The 19,926-nt window shown below is 38.7% G+C and overlaps 1 protein-coding gene across 13 annotated transcripts in view; it reads left to right on the top strand.

Annotated features, from left to right (window-relative positions):
* Positions 1-19,926, top strand: part of stat4 (signal transducer and activator of transcription 4) — a 74,002-nt gene that overhangs the window by 20,496 nt on the left and 33,580 nt on the right. For 5 of the 13 annotated variants that reach the window (XM_062457384.1, XM_062457397.1, XM_062457385.1 and 2 more), the window contains exons 7-15: positions 9,041-9,126; positions 9,712-9,863; positions 10,347-10,505; positions 10,785-10,892; positions 11,210-11,302; positions 11,573-11,593; positions 12,108-12,201; positions 12,491-12,574; positions 13,008-13,091. In XM_062457384.1, the coding sequence (XP_062313368.1) occupies positions 9,041-9,126; positions 9,712-9,863; positions 10,347-10,505; positions 10,785-10,892; positions 11,210-11,302; positions 11,573-11,593; positions 12,108-12,201; positions 12,491-12,574; positions 13,008-13,091 (881 nt within the window). The remainder of the gene's footprint in view (positions 1-9,040; positions 9,127-9,711; positions 9,864-10,346; positions 10,506-10,784; positions 10,893-11,209; positions 11,303-11,572; positions 11,594-12,107; positions 12,202-12,490; positions 12,575-13,007; positions 13,092-19,926) is intronic. The other 8 variants (XM_062457394.1, XM_062457395.1, XM_062457392.1 and 5 more) reach the window with 7 other exon arrangements.

A 19,926-nucleotide genomic window follows, 5' to 3' on the forward strand; every position in this document is an offset into this window, starting at 1 on the left:
TTGTGGGAGAGGATGTTGTCCCTTTTGTGTCTGATACAGGATTCTTGCTGCTCAACGGTCCTGGTTCTTCTTTGTCATATTTTTCGTTTCATCATCTACCAAATGTTTTAAACTGGTGAAAGGTCTGGACTGCAGGCAAGCCAGTTCAGCACCCAGACTCTTCTGGGATGAGAGCACTGACGTCTCAGATGTTACAACAGCATGATATGCAGGATGTGATTTAACATTGTCTTCCTGAAATATGCAAGGCCTTCCCTGAAAAAGATGTTGCCTGGATGCATCAAATGTTGCTGTAAAACCTTTATATACCTTTCAGCATTGATGGTGCCTTTCCAGATGTGCAAGCTGCCCATTCTATAGACACTAATGCACCCCCATACCATCAGAGATGCAGGCTTCTGAACTGAGCGCTGATAACCGGATGGCTGGATGGTCCCTCTCCTCTTTGGTCCAGAGGACGCAGGGTCCATGGTTTCCAAAAATAATTTCAAATTTAAATTGGTCTGAACAAAGAACAGTTTTTGCACTATACCTCAGTCCATTTGGAATGAGCTTTAGCCCAAATAATATGGCAGTGTTTCTGGATCATGTTCACATATGGATTCTTCTTTGCATGATAGAGCTTTAACCTGCATTTGTGGAGGGCACGGCAAACTGTGTTCACAGACAATGAGTTCTGGAGGTGTTTCTAAGCCCATGCAATGATTTCCATTACAGAATCATGCCTGTTTTTGCAGTGCCTGAAGATCACAGGCATGCAGTACTTATTTTATCCTTTGTCCCTTACACATAGATTTCTCCAGATTCTCAAAATTATTTTATTATATTATGTACTGTAGATCAGTGTTTCCCAAACTTTTTTTCTGGGGACCAATATTTTTAAAGTCACAAGCCTTCCCGACCCAAGCCAATAGACATTATTCTTAAATCACAAAATAAAGGTGGATTTGACCATTATTGAACATTAATGAGGATATTTTATTGTTATTTTATAAATTATATTTTATTGTTATTTCAGAACTTGTAGGCCTACAGCCATTGTTAATAAGCTGTCTCAGACTGAGTGATCACTTCTCTCTAAACAATTAGTACTAAAGTTTTAAACAATGAAAAACAATGCTATTGAACCAGCAATATTAAAATAAGGTATCCAATAAGTGCCTATTTGTACATTAAATGTAGGCTATAAAAAATATATATATATTGCCCAGTTCTTCTTCTTTTCAACATTCAATTGAACCAGCAATATTGGAACAAAATATGAAATAATTACAAAAAGATTACAAATTATACAAAAACATGTCTTAACATTTCAACATCGCTAATGGGATAGGTGGGCCTGTCTGCGTTTTTGTAGCACGTTCCAGTCCGGGGTGCAGGAGGACTGGAACGCTATAATGAGATGTCTGAGATGGTGTAATGAAATATCTTACATAATTTTTCCAGTTAAACTCTCGCCAGCTCATTGAACTGGTACATTTCCATTGGTTTCCAAGAAAATGCATTTCCAAGAAAATGCTTCACTTTGTTTTTGTATGCGGTAAATTTGTTGCAATACGACGGGTCACAATGACTGATGGGTCAGAATGACCCGAAGATAACACAAGGGTTAAAAACTGTTTTCTGGAATCACAATGTCTGTTTGATGATCTGAGCAACAAGAGCGAAATAATCCGCAGGATAAAAAAATGTGCAGCTCAGTTAAGACACATAGAATTTCAGACATGTCAGAGAACTTGACAGAACTAAAAGCTAAGCTCGCCCCAGCTTCAGCACTCAGTTTAGCAACAGATGAATCAACAGACATCGGAGACGCTTCTAAACTTTGCATTTGGGTGAGATTTGTAAATTCAGGAACGTTTGAGGTAACAGAGATTTATTGGTGGCCAAGCCGCGAAGGGGAGAAGCCACCTTAAGGGTTTCTACCTTTTCTTATAATTATTAGGATTCCTCCGTAAGGAGGAAACCTATTGTTATTGTTAGTTTTATTATTAGGATTCCTCCGTAAGGAGGAAACCTATTGTTATTGTTAGTTTTATTATTGGGTGTGCTTTGCCTTCGGCAAGGGCACAACCTTTGTTATCTCACATATATATTTATTATTATTTATTATTGTTTATTTTCGCCCCCCTAAGGATCAGTCAATATTTGGACTACATACACAACGGCGGTGTCAAAAGGTTCGTCTTGTTAGCGATTGCGTTGGTTGTATTTTTATTTACGTTCCGTTGCATGGTTTAAGTAGAAATTGCGTTTTTGTGGTGAAAAGTGAAGCTAACGGTGGCTAATTTGCTAGCCACAGTCACAGACGTTACTAACGTCACTACGTCACTAACGTCACGAAAACACGCGTGACTACCTGTAGCAGAACATTCGTTTCGCATCTGTTAACTTGGGGGATAGCTAGGCTAACTATAGCTTTACTGCAAGGCAGCTGCAGAAACGCCACAAGCAAAGAGGCCAGGGTGATAACTATTTACTTATTTTACTTTGTGATGTGAAACACAATTGTAAAATGTAATGTACAATATTAGCTGATATTATTAAGGAAGTAGGCCCACATCTACTTTCGGAAATGGTAGTCTACTATTTCACTGAGGCATTAGCATGACATTAGCCTCTGTTACCCGGGCAACACATACTACAGTGGTCTATGATGCATCTGTTTTCAATCATTAAAATAAACATTCCTCACAAATACATTTTCGTTGTAGGATTTATTATGACATTACATTACAAGTAAATGATTTGTGGGTGAAATTATCATTACCTGTGGTTTCAAACCAGTGTTGCTCACTGCAACGCTGTAGCCTACGCGAGACACTACAAAAACATCGACACAGCTGTAGGAAGTCAAACGGCGACAGAACATGTTCGGCACTCCCCTTACTTAAACCAAAAGTCTTTCAATAGGTGAAACTATCTGACTACTAACCTGAACTTCATTGCCACAGCCTAAACTTTGTCAATCTGTTCATGAAAATAATTCATTTCAGCCTAAACCGTACAACGGAACGTTAAATCGAATTCAACCAACGCAATCGCTACCAAGACGAACACAGCAGTAGTCTAGTACTGTACTGTAGTAGAATTTACAGGGGCAGCTTCTCCACACAGGGCTATATCGCATTTTGCGTTGTTACTGACAATGATCGCTACCAGTGAGCTTTTTATGAAGGAGCGATTTTCCACTAAATAAATGTCAAGCTTATTTACGTTTTTGGGGGCATATTTTCAGTTAGCAGATGGTACTGTTTGAATCGCGAGTCTATCTTCTGCCGGTAACGTCGTAGAATAATCTTCAAAGGGGGTTCTTTATTAATGAATGAATGCAATATGAGTAGGCTAAATGCCTGAAAATATCACGAGAAGGGAAAACTTAAAAGGACGTTTAAGTCATAGAGATTAGGTCCATTTTTACACCGGTCTGCCAAATGTATTCGTTTTGATTCAGCTATGAGGCTGCCTCTTGCAGGGGAAATGAGAAGACATCATATTTCATTCTACACTTCACTCGTATTTTGAGTTGTAAATAAGCAGCAAAAAAAAGATGCTTTTAAATCTATGTATTCTTTATAAATAATAAGTAGGCCCTATGCATTTTTATATAAAATATACAGACCCCTGTGCAACCGACGCAAGCAAGCACACCCTACAATTTCCCCAGAAATTGTACCCTCTCTAGTTATTATTGGGTGTGCTCAAGCCTTCGGCGAGAGCACAACCTTTGTTCTCTCACATACATATTTATTATTATTATTTATTTTTTCCCCCCTAAATCTTTGTCAATATTTGGCCTACATAGACAACCTAGGTGTCAAAAGTTTCGTCTTGGTAGCGATTGAGTTGCTTGTATTTTTATTTACGTTCCGTTGCATGGTTTAGGCTGAAGTTAAGTTTTTGTGGCGAAAAGTGAAGCTAACGGTGGCTAATTTGCTAGCCACAGTCACTGACGTTACTTACGTCACTAATGTCACGAAAACACGCGTGACTACCTGTAGCAGAACATTCGTTTCGCATCTGTTAACTTGGGGGATAGCTAGGCTAACTATAGCTTTACTGCAAGGCAGCTGCAGAAACGCCACAAGCAAAGAGGCCAGGGTGATAACTATTTACTCATTTTACTTTGTGATGTGAAACACAATTGTGAAATGTACAATATTAGGTGATATTATTAACCTTTTAAGGAGTGAGTTCTAAATATTACCGACGCTTCCACCAGTTATTTTTCCAAAACGGAAGCTAGCTAGTTTTAGTTAGCTTCCGTTACCTAGCATAATACTCGTAGCAATGCTACTACCTGCTAGTGTTACTTGTTAGCCTCCTAATTGTAAATTTTGAAGCCATACTATAGCGTTTGTCATATAGTTTTTGTCTATCAGAAAATAGTCGGTTGGAATGTTCAGAATCACACGTGTGACGGTACTCTGTGGGGCCTGCTTTCGAACGATCACATATGTGTGACGCTACTCCTTAACGGGTTAAGGAAGTAGGCCCACATCTACTTTCGGAAACGGTAGTCTACTATTTCAATGAAGCATTAGCATGACATTAGCCTATGTTGCCCGGGCAACACACACTACAGTGGTCTATGATGCATCTGTTTTCAATCGTTAAAATAAACATTTCTCACAAATACATTTTCGTTGTAGTATTTATTATGACATTACATTACAAGTAAACGATTTGTTGGTGAAATTATCATTACCTGTGGTTTCAAACCAGTGTTGCTCACTGCAACGCTGTAGCCTATGCGAGACACACTACAAAAACATCTACACAGCTGTAGGAAGTCAAACGGCGACAGAACATGTTCGGCACTCCCCTTACTTAAATCAAAAGTCTTTCAATAGGTGAAACTATCTGACTACTAACTTGAACTTCATTGCCACAGCCTAAACTTTGTCAATCTGTTCATGAAAATAATTAATTTCAGCCTAAACCGTACAACGGAACGTCAAATCGAATTCAACCAACGCAATCGCTACCAAGACGAACACAGCAGTAGTCTAGTACTGTACTGTACAGTAGTAGTAGAATTTACCGGGGCAGCTTCTCCACACGGGGCTATATCGCATTTTTCGTTGTTACTGACAATGATCGCTACCAGTGACCTTTTTATGAATGAGCGATTTTCCACTAAATAAATGTCAAGCTTATTTTGGGGGCATATTCAGTTAGCAGATGGTACTGTTTGAATCGCGATTCCATCTTCTACTGCCGGGTAACGTCGTAGAATAATCTTTAAAGGGGGTTCTTTATTAATGAATGAATGCAATGAGTAGGCTAAATGCCTACTCATACTCAGCGATTTTCCACTAAATAAATGTCAAGCTTATTTACGTTTTGGGGGGCATATTTTCAGTTAGCAGATGGTACTGTTTGAATCGCGATTCCATCTTCTACTGCCGGGTAACGTCGTAGAATAATCTTCAAAGGGGGTTCTTTATTAATGAATGAATGCAATGAGTAGGCTAAATGCCTGAAAATATCATGAGAAGGGAAAAACTTAAAATGACGTTTAAGTCATAGAGATTAGGTCAATTTTTAGACCGGTCTTCCATATTTATTCGTTTTGATTCAACGATGAGGCTGCCTCTTGCAGGGGAAATGAGAAGACATCTATTTCATTCTACACTTCACTCGTATTTTCAGTTGTAAATGAGCAGCAAAAAAGAAGCTTTTAAATCTATGTAATCTTTATAAATAATAAGTATGCATTTTTATATAAAATATACAGAAATATCAGTTGTAAAAATGTCATTCAAAAACGGACCCCTCTGCAACCGACGAAAGCAAGCACACCCTACAATTTCCCCAGAAATTGTACCCTCTCTAGTTGTCAATGAAATTGCTTCATGAACGAACAAGGGGGAGGACATTCATAGAGCACTTAGTGAAGCTTGCAAAGAAATGAACATATTGGCATCCTCTGTTGTCTCAGTCACTACTGACAGCACACCGGCAATGACGGGAAAACACAAGGGTCTTGTTGCTGAAATGTGTAGAAATTCTATTGACTTGTTAGCATTTCATTGTATTGTCCACCAGCAAGCACTGTGCAGCAAGTTAGCTGATGGATACCTCATGAAGGTTATGGAGACTGACTCAGATTTTGAGAAACAAAAATTTGCTGGACATTTCAGAGAGCCATTCACTTTCCCTGTGGAAAAAATCAAGGCCTTGGCTGAAACTTTCGGTTTGCTCCGCCAATCACTTGAAGATGAAATGATGGATCTTCAGGCAAGATGAAACACCCATACAGTGCAGCAAGCATCATCAGCTGCGGAAATGTGGAGAACCGTCCCTGGACAGAACCTTAGATTACTAAATGCTAAAGTGCTTTCCATATTTGGCTCAACATATATTTGCGAACAGCACATTCTCTCCGCATCAAGTCCCGCTTCCGTGTGCATTTCACTCAGTTGGTCAGCTCCCGACAACATCAGGTGTCCCATTAATGGTGAGTAGTCTCAAACTCTAGTCTGTGAACATATATCATAGTATTAACAGCTAATAGTCTAACCATAAAATTAAATCTGGTACATTTGCATTGATGGTGTTTTATGTAAATTAAATGTGGCCCCTGAGACTTGCACTTGGACTGTAATGCAGCACAGTGGGGAAAAAAGGTTGAGAACCACTGGGTAGAGCATAAGTTTCCCTACAGACCACTTCTCAAAGTTGTCACTTTCAAAAAGATGGCATTTTGACCCCATCAGTTCAAAATGTCTGAAAGTTGGTATGCATGCCTAATTGCTCATGGGGAACAAAAACATCTCAAGAACCAAGAATGTCTGCCACATGGATTTCTCTACAGTGACAATTTGTGAAGAAAAAATAAATAAATAAAAATCAGCCATTGCTCCAATTGTCTTGAAATGTTGTGTACATGTATGAAATACATGTCTGTACCATGTCAATTTTGAAATGGTTCGCAATGTTGAGGAGGCACGCGCCATTGCTGCTTGCAGCTATATTTACAACAGGGTTCCTCCAACCAGAGGAATCCTAATAATAATAATACTAACAAAACCAATACCTAATAAATATGAGAGAGAATATAGGTTGCGCCTTGTCAAAGGCAAACACATCCAATAATCTAACTCTTTGCCAAATGTAACCTTGTCAGTTAGCCTTAGTAAGCTGGCTATAGCCTACAACCCATTAGTATGTGGGTAGCTAGCTAGTTAACGTTAGACGCGCTATGTGGGGATGGATATTGTCGTGTTGGGTTCTTAAGATATAGAATAAAGACGCAGCAGGGTAGATTCACATGGCTTAACAGATATAAAGTTAACCCACGCTCTACCTCTCTTGACGGCTTCCTCATACAACAGTATACCGACCCTTGATCTATTTGGCCCCCGTGTTGCCTTCATTTCATATCGAGGCCCAGTTGGTTTCTTTTGAGATCCATACTATAATTAGCTAGTGCTACCAGTTCAGCCAGCATATCCAGTCACGTGAAAATGTAACGATTCGTTCACCTCTTGACTGTATTCAAGTTGTTAATTTTTTATGTGACCTGCATAGGCTCAGTAGAGGAAACAGATGATCCGTTCACCGGCTCTCGACTGTGTCTTCGGGTCTTTTGTTCACTTTTTATGTGAAAATTAAGTAAGACTTATTATCGAAGACCCAGTCAAATGATGAACAATTTGTCTTGTACTGTAATTTATCTTGGGTGGTTTAGATGCATTGATTTCTGTTTGCAACAAAACATTGTTTGCAACAGTGGATGTATTTGCGAAGTTGACAAGAAAAAAATATGAGCCCGAAAGAATTAAGGAAATAACTCAAAAAAAGATTTGCTCATTTCACTGAAAGAGATTGAAAGAACTAGTCAGTAAAATGATCCGAACTTCCCATCACTAGATAGAAGCATTGACGGTTGGCGATACGACAATCGCCCAACCCTAGTTGTCAACAATCAATTTAAGATTTAGGTCAATGTTACATGTCACAGGCTGTGTACCAAATTATCAAGAGCTCTTCGGAAGTTTTGGAACACTTCAGCTTCAGAAAGTTATGCTGCATCCAAGTACTAATTTCATGCAGACCCTCCGTCAGCACAGTTAATGGACAGCGGGAATTTTGAATAACAGTAAAAAAGATTGTATTTCTCGAACAATAGGGAATAAAATATGTATTTTTTTCTGTACACACATAGTTGTATAAATTATAATACTTTGCGTTGGCTAACTTTAAATGCCTTTTGCAAGTGTAAACTAGCTGGTGCTATCTTGGTGATTTTATCTTGCTTGCTTGCTAACCATTGTGTTGATCCATGATGAGGCTCACTCACCCACTGAATTGCATATTAAACAAACCAGAATGTAACAAACTTACAAATTGATCTCTGACTGGACAGAATAACAAAATAAGTCCAGTATAATGTTTACAAAACATAAAGCTTAAGAAACTGTATTTGCACACAAATTAATGAATTTTTGGGGGACTTTCTATATTTATGTCACTACCAAAGCTGAAATGAAATAAACGCTTATGTCCATACCTGTCCAAAAACTGCAGCAAACTACTGCAAACTAGACCACCCTGCGTACCATCATGATACTGGCCCTGATGTGCAGCTAATATCAGGGCAAGTGCTGATGTAGATTTTTGGATTGTCAGCATAGCAGTGATAACCAAGACCATACTTCCTAATATTCTGCCCGAGGGGAAGCATATAAATGCTGAATAGAGTGGGGCCAACACTGACCCCTGTGGAACACCCTGATGCACCCTGATGCACTGGTACAGTCACAGACGTATTATTACCCAAGATGATAAACAATCTTAAATTAAAATATCCTAAAATAATTGAAACCAGATATATTGGTGCACCCCTAAATGTCCATATGGATACTATGGATAAACAAGTTAAAGAACCTGTTATCTTATTGTACAAATCTTTTATTTATTTGGGGACATTTACTGAAAACCTGCTCAGATCCTTTGATTGGTGTGTGTGTGTCCTGAACTGTAAATGCATTAATATGCTCCTCACTGTCATACCTGGTATCATGTATTTTAGATCCTGTTGAGAGGAACACAAAGGTGATGGAACAGGAAGTGATACGACTCCAGGAAATGCTCAACAGGCTAGACTTTAAGAGGAAGGTATGTTGAATCTAGAGGGAGAAATAATTATTTGCATCATTACACTCCTATACACTCACCATTTTAATTAAATGGTTACATATGCCATAAAAAGTTTCAAAACTTAATTTCCAGCATAGCAAAATGTAATCAGATCTTGTTGGTATCGGAGGTATCAAACAATGGACATCCGAATGTCAAAATACTGTATGTAGTCATTGCCTATTCAGGATGTTCTGGTTAAGATCAATGATCTTTTAATATTCATGAATTCTTAATAAAACAAGTTATTCACACAGAGCCATGTCCTTTACTGTTTGATTGGGCACTTTCGGATGGACTGACATTATATATTAATAATTCAACATTTTATTTATAGCGCTGCCTTCATTGTCAAGCAATCACAGGACTAAACAGGTTATTAAAAAAGTTAATAAAGAGCAGTCAATATACAGACACATTTTGTGTCCAAACTTTTGACTGGTACTGTATATAAAAAGTACAACATATAAGTGCTATGAATTACAGGCCTTCTCAAAGAGAAACTAGCTTTAAAAACTGTAGTTGCAGAAATATGCAATATTTTTCTTTGTATTTGTCCAACAGGAGATACTGTCTAAAATGAGGGACGTGATTAAAGAGATTGAGCTTCTAATGGGATCTCAACTCAATCCTGAGTTGATGGATTGGAGGCGAAGACAACAAATAGCTTGCATTGGTGGACCACTGCTCACCTCTTTGGACCAGCTCCAGAGCTGGTAAAATATTCATCATCCTTACATTACTTTACATTACTTTACATTACAGCTAGTACCACCATAAGTAGCCTAGAGAAAAAACGTCTGCACCGTGATGCAAATCAAATCACATCATGCATGACGCGCCCACAACTCAACTGGAAGCTTAGGTAAACAATAACAAGTATTTAGTGATCCTTACATGTTGATTATTATATTGAGTGGCTTCTTCAACACTTGAACTTTTGTAATATGCAAGAAAATGAAAACTGTAAAAAGGTTTTTGGCTTCTAGTGGACAATATGGAATGCCGACAACAGCCCCTTTTCGCTGGACCATGTCACATATTTTGTCGACCGCCCTGTCTGTTGCCTGTTAATCACCTGCCGTGTGTGGTAATCCTTAGTCTTGTGTCTTTTAAATGTTAGTACTACAGCTGTACTGTGTATGTGTCTCTGTCTCCCTCCATCTGTATCTGTCTTTCTTTCTCTGTCTTTCTATCAGGTTTACCTTGATGGCCCAGAGTCTGTTTCAGATCAAGCGTCAACTGGACAAGCTAGGTGAGCTTATCCTGAAAGTAACCTATGAGAGTGACCCCATCCCTCTTCAGAAACCACAGATGGAGGAACAGGTCAAATTCCTTATTTACCACCTCATTAAAAGGTAATCAGTCTAGCCACACAGCACTTTTTAAATATTTAACAAAGGAGTGTGGGAAATAAATTATATGCAACTAACTTCTATGCATGTAAGATCCCATTTTGCAATCAGGCAAATGGGATGGATCTGAATCCTCAGAAAATTCCTCTCTAGCCTATTTATGAAAATTGTTTTGTTTCTTACTGCCTTAGGCTACCCCCAATTATGGATCTGTTTCATCTACTGTAGTTGTCAAACGTGGCGATTAATAATAATGATTACTAATATGAATGTATTATTAAGTGTTTTTTTTTCCAGCTCTTTGGTGGTAGAAAAGCAACCTTGTATGCCCACTCACCCTCAGAAACCCCTTATCATCAAGACTGGTGTACAGTTTTCCACAAAAGTCAGGTATGTAGCAACATCCTGCTACCTAAACTTCAAAGTAGGCAACTAGGATTGAGTCCATCACCGACGGCTGACAGACATCATGATGTTGATCCGGCATTGGGATTGTCGTCTGTCCATCTCTGTTTAAAGCTGTGTTTTTAAAGGGGTGGTCGTTGAGTTGGCAAGTCAAAGGACCTGAGTTCCAACCCCGGTGTGCACAACATTGGCAGGAAGCTCAACTGACGAGCGACGCTTCAACCCTTGTTATATGTGGATAAAACGTTTTTATAACTGCAACAATACCAACAGTATAGACATTTCCATGTGTTTTTCAACAGCATTTCACTTTTTTCCAAATGTTCTGTGTTCAGACTGCTTGTTAAACTCCCAGAGGTTGATTATCAGCTGAAAATGAAGACAACATTTGATAAGTAAGTGCCCCTTTTTTATTTTGGTAATTTTACCGTTTACCTTTTACATTGAAATAGCTTGTATATTACAAGCAATCCAAACTGTTTTTCTTTTATATTCTGTAGTTTCATTCAATGAATGTAACGGAATGATAAAAAGGTCACTGCTCCATGGTAAAAGTTTAATGTTGTAACAATGTTGATTTGGCTGATATATTTTCTACAACTGATTACACAACAACACAGCAAGACAATTTAGCTCTCTCTAATATGCTTTGTTTGTGTTTGCAGGGACCTACCTCCAGGCAGAGTGTGAGTAAACACAAGTCAGAGTTTCAAAATAAATAAATTAGTCTTGGACTCCATCTAGTGCTTAAAGATGATTGAGAATGACAGGTGGTGTATCCATCTGCCTTTGATTCAAAGTTTTGTTTATTTGAAGTTAAATAAATACATGTACACAATATTGAAAAATAAGTTGGTTCTCATTTGCATAAAACAGTAGCTAGCCAATGTCAAGTTTGGCACATAAATCACCAGATGAAAAAATATGTTGATGGCTCTTGGGCTGCCACATCAATGAGTCTGAGACCAATGGCCTTTTTTACCCATACAGATTGTATCAAATTGTATAAGATAGCATTAAGTGATGTGAAAACCAACAGTCTCATTTCGATTCAATAAACATATAGAACCCTGTGTTCTGGATGGAAGTAGGAAAGGAAAGTCTTACATGCCATACTTGATCAAATGTGTTCAAGTATTAGGCAAAGCTCTCACACTTTGATTAAATGAGTCGCAATGGCATTACAACCCCTTGTCTTAGAAATCGGCAATTCTTCATCCTGACCAACAACACTAAAGTCATGGATTTTGAGGAATCTTCTAATGGTTGCCTCACTGTGGACTTCAGACATCTGGTAACAACTCTCCCTCCTGTTGCATTTAGATCCATTACCAGAGACTAGTGTTGGATCAAAAAATAGTGATAGTAAAGCTACTCAAACCAGTTTTGATATGCATATGCAAGAATTCAATAGAAATAATAATTCAATAGAAATTATCATTTTGTGTGTGCACGTAGCATTTCCGGTAAATGTTTCATAATGGGTGGGTTGTCTTAAGAATGATCATAATTTTAGATGATCAAACCTTTATTGATATGTACACACTGTGGGTTGTTCTCATTTTCATTGTTTCACTGTTCAGAATGGAGAAATTAAATATAAAGAAATTAACTTTGTACAGCAGCTCAAAGAGAAGAAGGTTATCAATGGAACCAAGGGGAATGAGGTGAGAAAGTTAAATAAATAAAGCTTATTGAAGTAGGGGAGACTGAGGCAGCTTCTCATGCTTTGCATTAATATGTAGATTTCTCTGCATTAGAATATCTATAAATGTATTTAATGCCAAGTGCCTGCTCCTTTCTGCACCTTGGTCCTGAAGCTCAGGGGGGAGACATGAATGGGCAGTCCAAGGCCACCCGTGTACTACTAAAAAGTGATGTACAGCTAACTTGCCAGTACCACTTGCCAGAATTAATACAGAGAAATTACTAGAGGATTACAGTGACACAATCACTTATTACTGCTAGCCCCCATACATCCTATCCCTACTTGAGACAACATCTACTGTATTGTGGGATAGTAGTTTGTCAAGGATTAGGAGATGGGGTGTGAACAGGTTAGTCAAATTGAACATGGCTGTGATGTAAACACATTTCCAGGGTCTTCTCTCTGTGACAGAAGAGCTTCACACTCTCAGCTTCGAGGCAAATTTTTCCATCCAGGGCATTAGCGTCGACCTGGAAGTGAGTGACTTTCATGCCACACATTAATCACACACAGACACACATTAAAACTGTACACATTCACAATATATATAATGTTACCAACTTCTGAATTCAAACTGACAAAATGAGAATAGTCAAAGTGGTCTGATAAACAACCACACAGTAAATCATAAGTGACTAAAAGTCATTGCACAAGTAATTTTGTTAACACTTTATTTAAAGTCTATGTGTAATGCATTATACAGCATTATACATGCAATCGTAATTAATTACAATACAGTTATAATGGAGTTTAAGCATAGTAATAGACACTCGTTAAGACTCATTAAGACTTGTAATGTTGTATACCAATACTCATAATGCATTATATTTGTGTGTGCTTGCCTTTGGCAAGGCACAACCTATATTCTCTCTCTTATTATTGGGTGTGCTCAAGCCTTCGGCGAGAGCACAACCTTTGTTCTCTCACATATATATTATTATTATTATTATTTCTTTTTGCCCCCCTAAAACTCAGTCAATATTTGGCCTACATAGACAACCTAGGTGTCAAAAGTTTCGTCTTGGTAGCGATTGAGTTTCTTCTATTGGGATTTACGTTCCATGGTTTAAGTGGAAATTACGTTTTTGTGGCGAAAAGTGAAGCTAACAGTGGCTAACTTGCTAGCCACAGTCAATGACGCTACTTACGTCACTAACGTCACGAAAACTCGCGTGACTACCTCTAGCAGAACATTAGTTTAGCAGCTCGTTAACTTCTGGGAGATAGCTAAGCTAACTGCTTTACTGCAAGGGAGCTGCAGAAACGCCACAAGCAAAGAGGCCAGGGTGATAACTATTTACTAATTTTACTTTGTGATATGACACACAATTGTGACATGTAATGTACAATATAAGCTGATTTTATTAAGGAAATACATCTACTTTTGGAAACAGTAGTCTACTATGTCACTGAAGTATTAGCATCATGACATTAGCCTCTGTTGCCCGGGCAACACATACTACAGCGGTCTATGATGCATCCGTTTTCAATAAACATTCCTCTAATACATTTTCGTTGTAGGATTTATTATGACAATAGATTACAAGTAAACTATTTGTTGGTGAAATTATCATTACCTGTGGTTTCAAACCAGTGTAGCTCACTGCAACGCTGTACTGTAGCCTACGCGAGACACTAGTATAGTAGCTAACAAAAACATCTCCACACAGCTGTTTAGGAAGTCAAACGGCGACAGAACATGTTCGGCACTCCCCTTAGCTCTACTTAAATCTAAAGTTTTTCAATAGGTGAAACTATCTGACTACCTGAACTTCATTGCCAAAGCCTAAACTTTGTCAATCTGTTCATGAAAATAATTGATTATCAGCCTAAACCGTACAACGGAACGTTAAATCGAATTCAACCAATGCAATCGCTACCAAGACGAACACAGGTAACTGTACTAGGCTACTGTAGTAGTACAATTTACCGGGGCAGCTTCTCCACACAGGGATCGCATTTTGCGTTGTTACTGACAATGATCGCTACCAGTGAGCTTTTTATGAATTAGCGATTTCCCCCTAAATAAATGTCAAGCTTATTTACGTTTTTGTGGGCATATTTTCAGTTAGCAGATGGTACTGTTTGAATCGGGATTCCATCTGAGATAGCTACTGCCGGTGTTACGTCCCAACTGGTTCCCAATTTAACTGGTTCCCCAGCTGTGCGTGCACCTATCAGTCTGCCTCTATCACCAGATTCGTTACAAATTCACAAACATATTACTGGTGATTTTCAAGTCGGATCTCATATTTGCTGCGGCAAATATGAAAGTAGGCCTATAGGCTACGTGCGCACTACATTAGGCTACCATTCGCGACAAAATAAATGGAGACAAAATAAAACATTTGCAGGCTCGCATGAAGTGGGATTCGATCGCACTAGAGCAAAAACACGTGCGCACCATAGTCCATTGATTTACACAGCGAGCTATACAAGCTCAACATTTTTGGCTAAATCGTTACGTATTTGTTAACTACGTTGGCCTTCAGGTAACACTTTGATTTGGCTTCTTCTGAATCAACTGGTTCCCATAGACACTAACCGAATGTAGGCTACTATACACGTATTTGGGGTTGTTTCGAGGCAATAGTCGTATTTTCCACGACATCACAGCTCCTTCTGACACCACATATTAAAAATTCATACTAAGAACGTCGCTGCTAACCCAGACAATACGATCAAAATACGCGCAACACAACATGGAAACATTCGTTTCCTATGCGATTTCGTGTAGCCTATGGCTGAGTGTTTCTTCGCTATAGAAATCAATTCATTTCATAATTGTATATTCTGAACAAATGTAGTGAGCACTACATTACAGCCATTCACGCCATAATAAATGGAACTCCAAATACGTGATGAGTATAGCCTACATTCGGGTAGTGTCTACGGTAACTAGTTGATTCAGAAGAACCAAAACAACATGTTGCCTGAAGGCCAACGTAGTTAACAAATTGTTGACTGAATTCCTGAAACACTCATGTGCATCAGTAGCTCGCGGTGTAAATGCAACGGATTATACCAAGGCATGTGTTTTTGCTCGTGGGATCGAATCCCACTCGAATCTTTTATTTTCTTATCTTCCATTTATTATAGCGTGAATGTCTGTATTGTAGTGCTCATTACATTTGTTCAGAATATGCAATTATGAAATGAATTGATTTCAAAAGATATAGCGAAGAAACACTGAGTCATAGGCTACACGAAATCGCATAGGAATTGAATGTTTCCATGTTGTGTTGCGCGTATTTTGATCGTATTGTCTGGGTTAGCAGCGACGTTCTTAAATTCATAAAAAGCTCACTGGTAGCGATCATTGTCATTAACAACGCAAAGAACCTGCCCCGATAAATTGTACTTCTACAGTACAGTACTACTGCTGTGTTCGTCTTGGTAGCGATTGCATTGGTTGAATTTGATTTAATGTTCCGTTGTACGGTTTAGCCTGAAATTATTTTCATGAACAGATTGACAAAGTTTAGGCTGTGGCAATGAAGTTAAGGTTAGTAGTTAGATAGACTTTTGATTTAAGTAAGGGGAGTGCCGAACATGTTCTGTCGCCGTTTGACTTCCTACAGCTGTGTAGATGTTTTTGTAGTGTCTCGCGTAGGCTACAGCGTTGCAGTGAGCAACACTGGTTTGAAACCACAGGTAATGATAATTTCACCCACAAATCGTTTACTTGTAATGTAATGTCATAATAAATCCTACAACGAAAATGTATTTGTGAGGAATGTTTATTTTAACGATTGAAAACAGATGCATCATAGACCACTGTAGTATGTGTTGCCCGGGCAACAGAGGCTAATGTCATGATGCTAATACTTCAGTGACATAGTAGACTACTGTTTCCGAAAGTAGATGTCCTTCCTTAATAAAATCAGCTTATATTGTACATTACACGTCACAATTGTGTGTCATATCACAAAGTAAAATTAGTAAATAGTTATCACCCTGGCCTCTTTGCTTGTGGCGTTTCTGCAGCTGCCTTGCAGTAAAGCAGTTAGCTTAGCTATCTCCCAGAAGTTAACGAGCTGCTAAACTAATGTTCTGCTAGAGGTAGTCACGCGAGTTCGCGTGACGTTAGTGACGTAAGTAGCGTCATTGACTGTGGCTAGCAAGTTAGCCACCATTAGTTTCACTTTTCGCCACAAAAACTTAATTTCCACTTAAACCATGCAACGGAACGTAAATCCCAATAGAAGCAACTCAATCGCTACCAAGACGAAACTTTTGACACCTAGGTTGTCTATGTAGGCCAAATATTGACTGAGTTTTAGGGGGGCAAAAAGAAATAAAAATAATAACTAGAGAGGGTACAATTTCTGGGGAAATTGTAGGGTGTGCTTGCTTGCGTCGGTTGCACAGGGGTCCGTTTTTTAATGACATTTTTACAACTGATATTTCTGTATATTTTATCTAAAAATGCATAGGGCCTACTTATTATTTATAAAGATTACATAGATTTAAAAGCATCTTTGTTTTGCTGCTCATTTACAACTCAAAATATGAGTGAAGTGTAGAATGAAATATGATGTCTTCTCATTTCCCCTGCAAGAGGCAGCCTCATAGCTGAATCAACGAATACATTTGGCAGACCGGTGTAAAAATTGACCTAATCTCTATGACTTAAACGTCCTTTTAAGTTTTCCCTTCTCATGATATTTTCAGGCATTTAGCCTACTCATATTGCATTCATTCATGAATAAAGAACCCCCTTTGAAGATTATTCTACGACGTTACCGGCAGTAGAAGATGGAATCGCGATTCAAACAGTACCATCTGCTAACTGAAAAAATGCCCTCAAAAACGTAAATAAGCTTGACATTTATTTAGTGGAAAATCGCTCATTCATAAAAAGCTCACTGGTAGCGATCATTGTCAGTAACAACGCAAAATGCGATATAGCCCTGTGTGGAGAAGCTGCCCCGGTAAATTCTACTACGGTACAGTACTAGACTACTGTGTTCGTCTTGGTAGCGATTGCGTTGGTTGAATTCGATCTAACGTTCCGTTGTAAGGTTTAGGCAGAAATTAATTATTTTCATGAACAGATTGACAAAGTTTAGGCTGTGGCAATTGTAGCGGGGTTTGCTCGTTTAAGATTAGCAATACTTAATTTATAATAAAGTATGTAGTTCTTGGGGGGGGCACCACCTCTTATTGTTAAAGGGATAGAGGAAACCTTATTGAATAATATTTAAATAATAGCCTTCGTAATAATCAGTCTAATCTTAAATCGTGAATTCTATGAAAGTAGAGCAGATCAGATAACGTGAGTGATACGCGAATGTTATACACAATGATTTATTTAGGAGAATGTAATTATAATGAACAAATACCAGATAAGTTATGGGTTAGTCAGAGTAGTACAGTGGCTGGATGCAAATGAGGGCGAGCAACACAATGGCTGTGTAGAGCGCGTGTAAAGGGGGGAGGGAGAGAGAGGGGTAGAGAGGGACAGGTAGGCCTTTGTGGTAACAATGGACGAGCAAGGGCAACTGACTTAGCAAGGGTTAAGCTAACTCATTTGTAAATTACAATCAAACATCAACAATTTAATCACAACATGCCAATATGTCACAGGTAAGAAATATTGCAAATCGTAGTTACTTTTGTCGGTTTGAAGAAGGGTAGAGTCAATGGTTTCGTTATCGTCCAACGAAAATAGAACAACGGAATCCTTGGCCAAAGTTCCGGGCGCTCAGTGAATTTGCAGGTTGAGAGGAATAGTTTAGAAATGACGCGTTCACTTCAGTTTAATTCCTACGAACAAGCGGGGTTGATTGTACGTTTGGGGGTTTTATACTCCAAAGAACAAGGGGAGGGGTCCCCGTGAAGGTGACCTCTTTCATTGGTCAGTTTCCCCCCACCTGGGCGTCATCCTGAGATCTGCCTAGGTGTGAAGTAGCTGTACCTTTTGAGTTCCGTTATTTCAACTGTCCATGGAATGCTCAAACTCAGAATATAACAATACAACATTCGTAAATGGTTTTGTTAGTATGGTACAATCATTTTGATATCAAGATTGGCTGACTTAACTATACTTGAAGGGAAGTTATAATCAAACCTCAATTAAACAACGTTCTAAGTAAATGGGAAAAACACACATTATAACACATCAACTACTGTCATTGAAATAGTGTCCATGAGCCATGTAGTCCTTGAGAATATGTTTGTAAATCCACATAAGAAAGTTCTTCCTTGTAAATCCTTTGTCTGATACTGTGGGCCGTGTGGCCTCTGTATCTGACCCCATGCTGGGTCAGAAGCTTTGAAACTTCTCCTCTGGGAGAAGGACAAAGGGGGAAGACCCTTTCCTTGTCGGGGGTAGGAGAAGGTGTGATGGTACCGTGCTTTGTCTGTGGACTGTGCTACACAATGAAGTTCAGGTTAGTGGTCAGAGACTTTTGATTTAAGTAAGGGGAGTGCCGAACATGTTCTGTCGCCGTTTGATTTCCTAAACAGCTGTGTACTGTAGATGTTTTTGTAGTGTGTCTCGCGTAGGCTACAGCGTTGCAGTGAGCAACACTGGTTTGAAACCACAGGTAATGGTAATTTCACCAACAAATCGTTTACTAATGTCAGAATAAATACTACAACGAAAATGTATATGTGAGGAATGTTTATTTTAACGATTGAAAACAGATAACGCTACATCATAAACCACTGTAGTATGTGTTGCCCGGGCAACACAGGCTAATGTCATGATGCTAATACTTCAGTGAAATAGTAGACTACTGTTTCCGAAAGTCGATGTACTTCCTTAATAATATCAGCTTATACTGTACATTACACATCACAATTGTGTGTCATATCACAAAGTAAAATGAGTAAATAGTTATCACCCTGGCCTCTTTGCTTGTGGCGTTTCTGCAGCTGCCTTGCAGTAAAGCTATAGTTAGCCTAGCTATCCCCCAAGTTAACAGATGCGAAAAAAATGTTCTGCCAAAGGTAGTCACGCATGTTTTCGTGACGTTAGTGACGTAGCGACGTTAGTAACGTCAGTGACTGTGGCTAGCAAATTAGCCACCGTTAGCTTCACTTTTCGCCACAAAAACTTAACTTCAGCCTAAACCATGCAACGGAACGTAAATTCCAATAGAAGCAACTCAATCGCTACCAAGACGAAACTTTTGATACCTACGTTGTCTATGTAGGCCAAATATTGACTGAGTTTTAGGGGGGCGAAAATAAACAATAATAAATAATAATATATATGTGAGAGAACAAAGGTTGTGCTCTCGCCGAAGGCTTGAGCACACCCAATAATATATATGTGAGAGAACAAAGGTTGTGCCCTTGCCG

This window comes from Osmerus eperlanus, chromosome 3, assembly GCF_963692335.1.
Source record: "Osmerus eperlanus chromosome 3, fOsmEpe2.1, whole genome shotgun sequence".
Lineage (NCBI taxonomy): Eukaryota > Metazoa > Chordata > Actinopteri > Osmeriformes > Osmeridae > Osmerus > Osmerus eperlanus.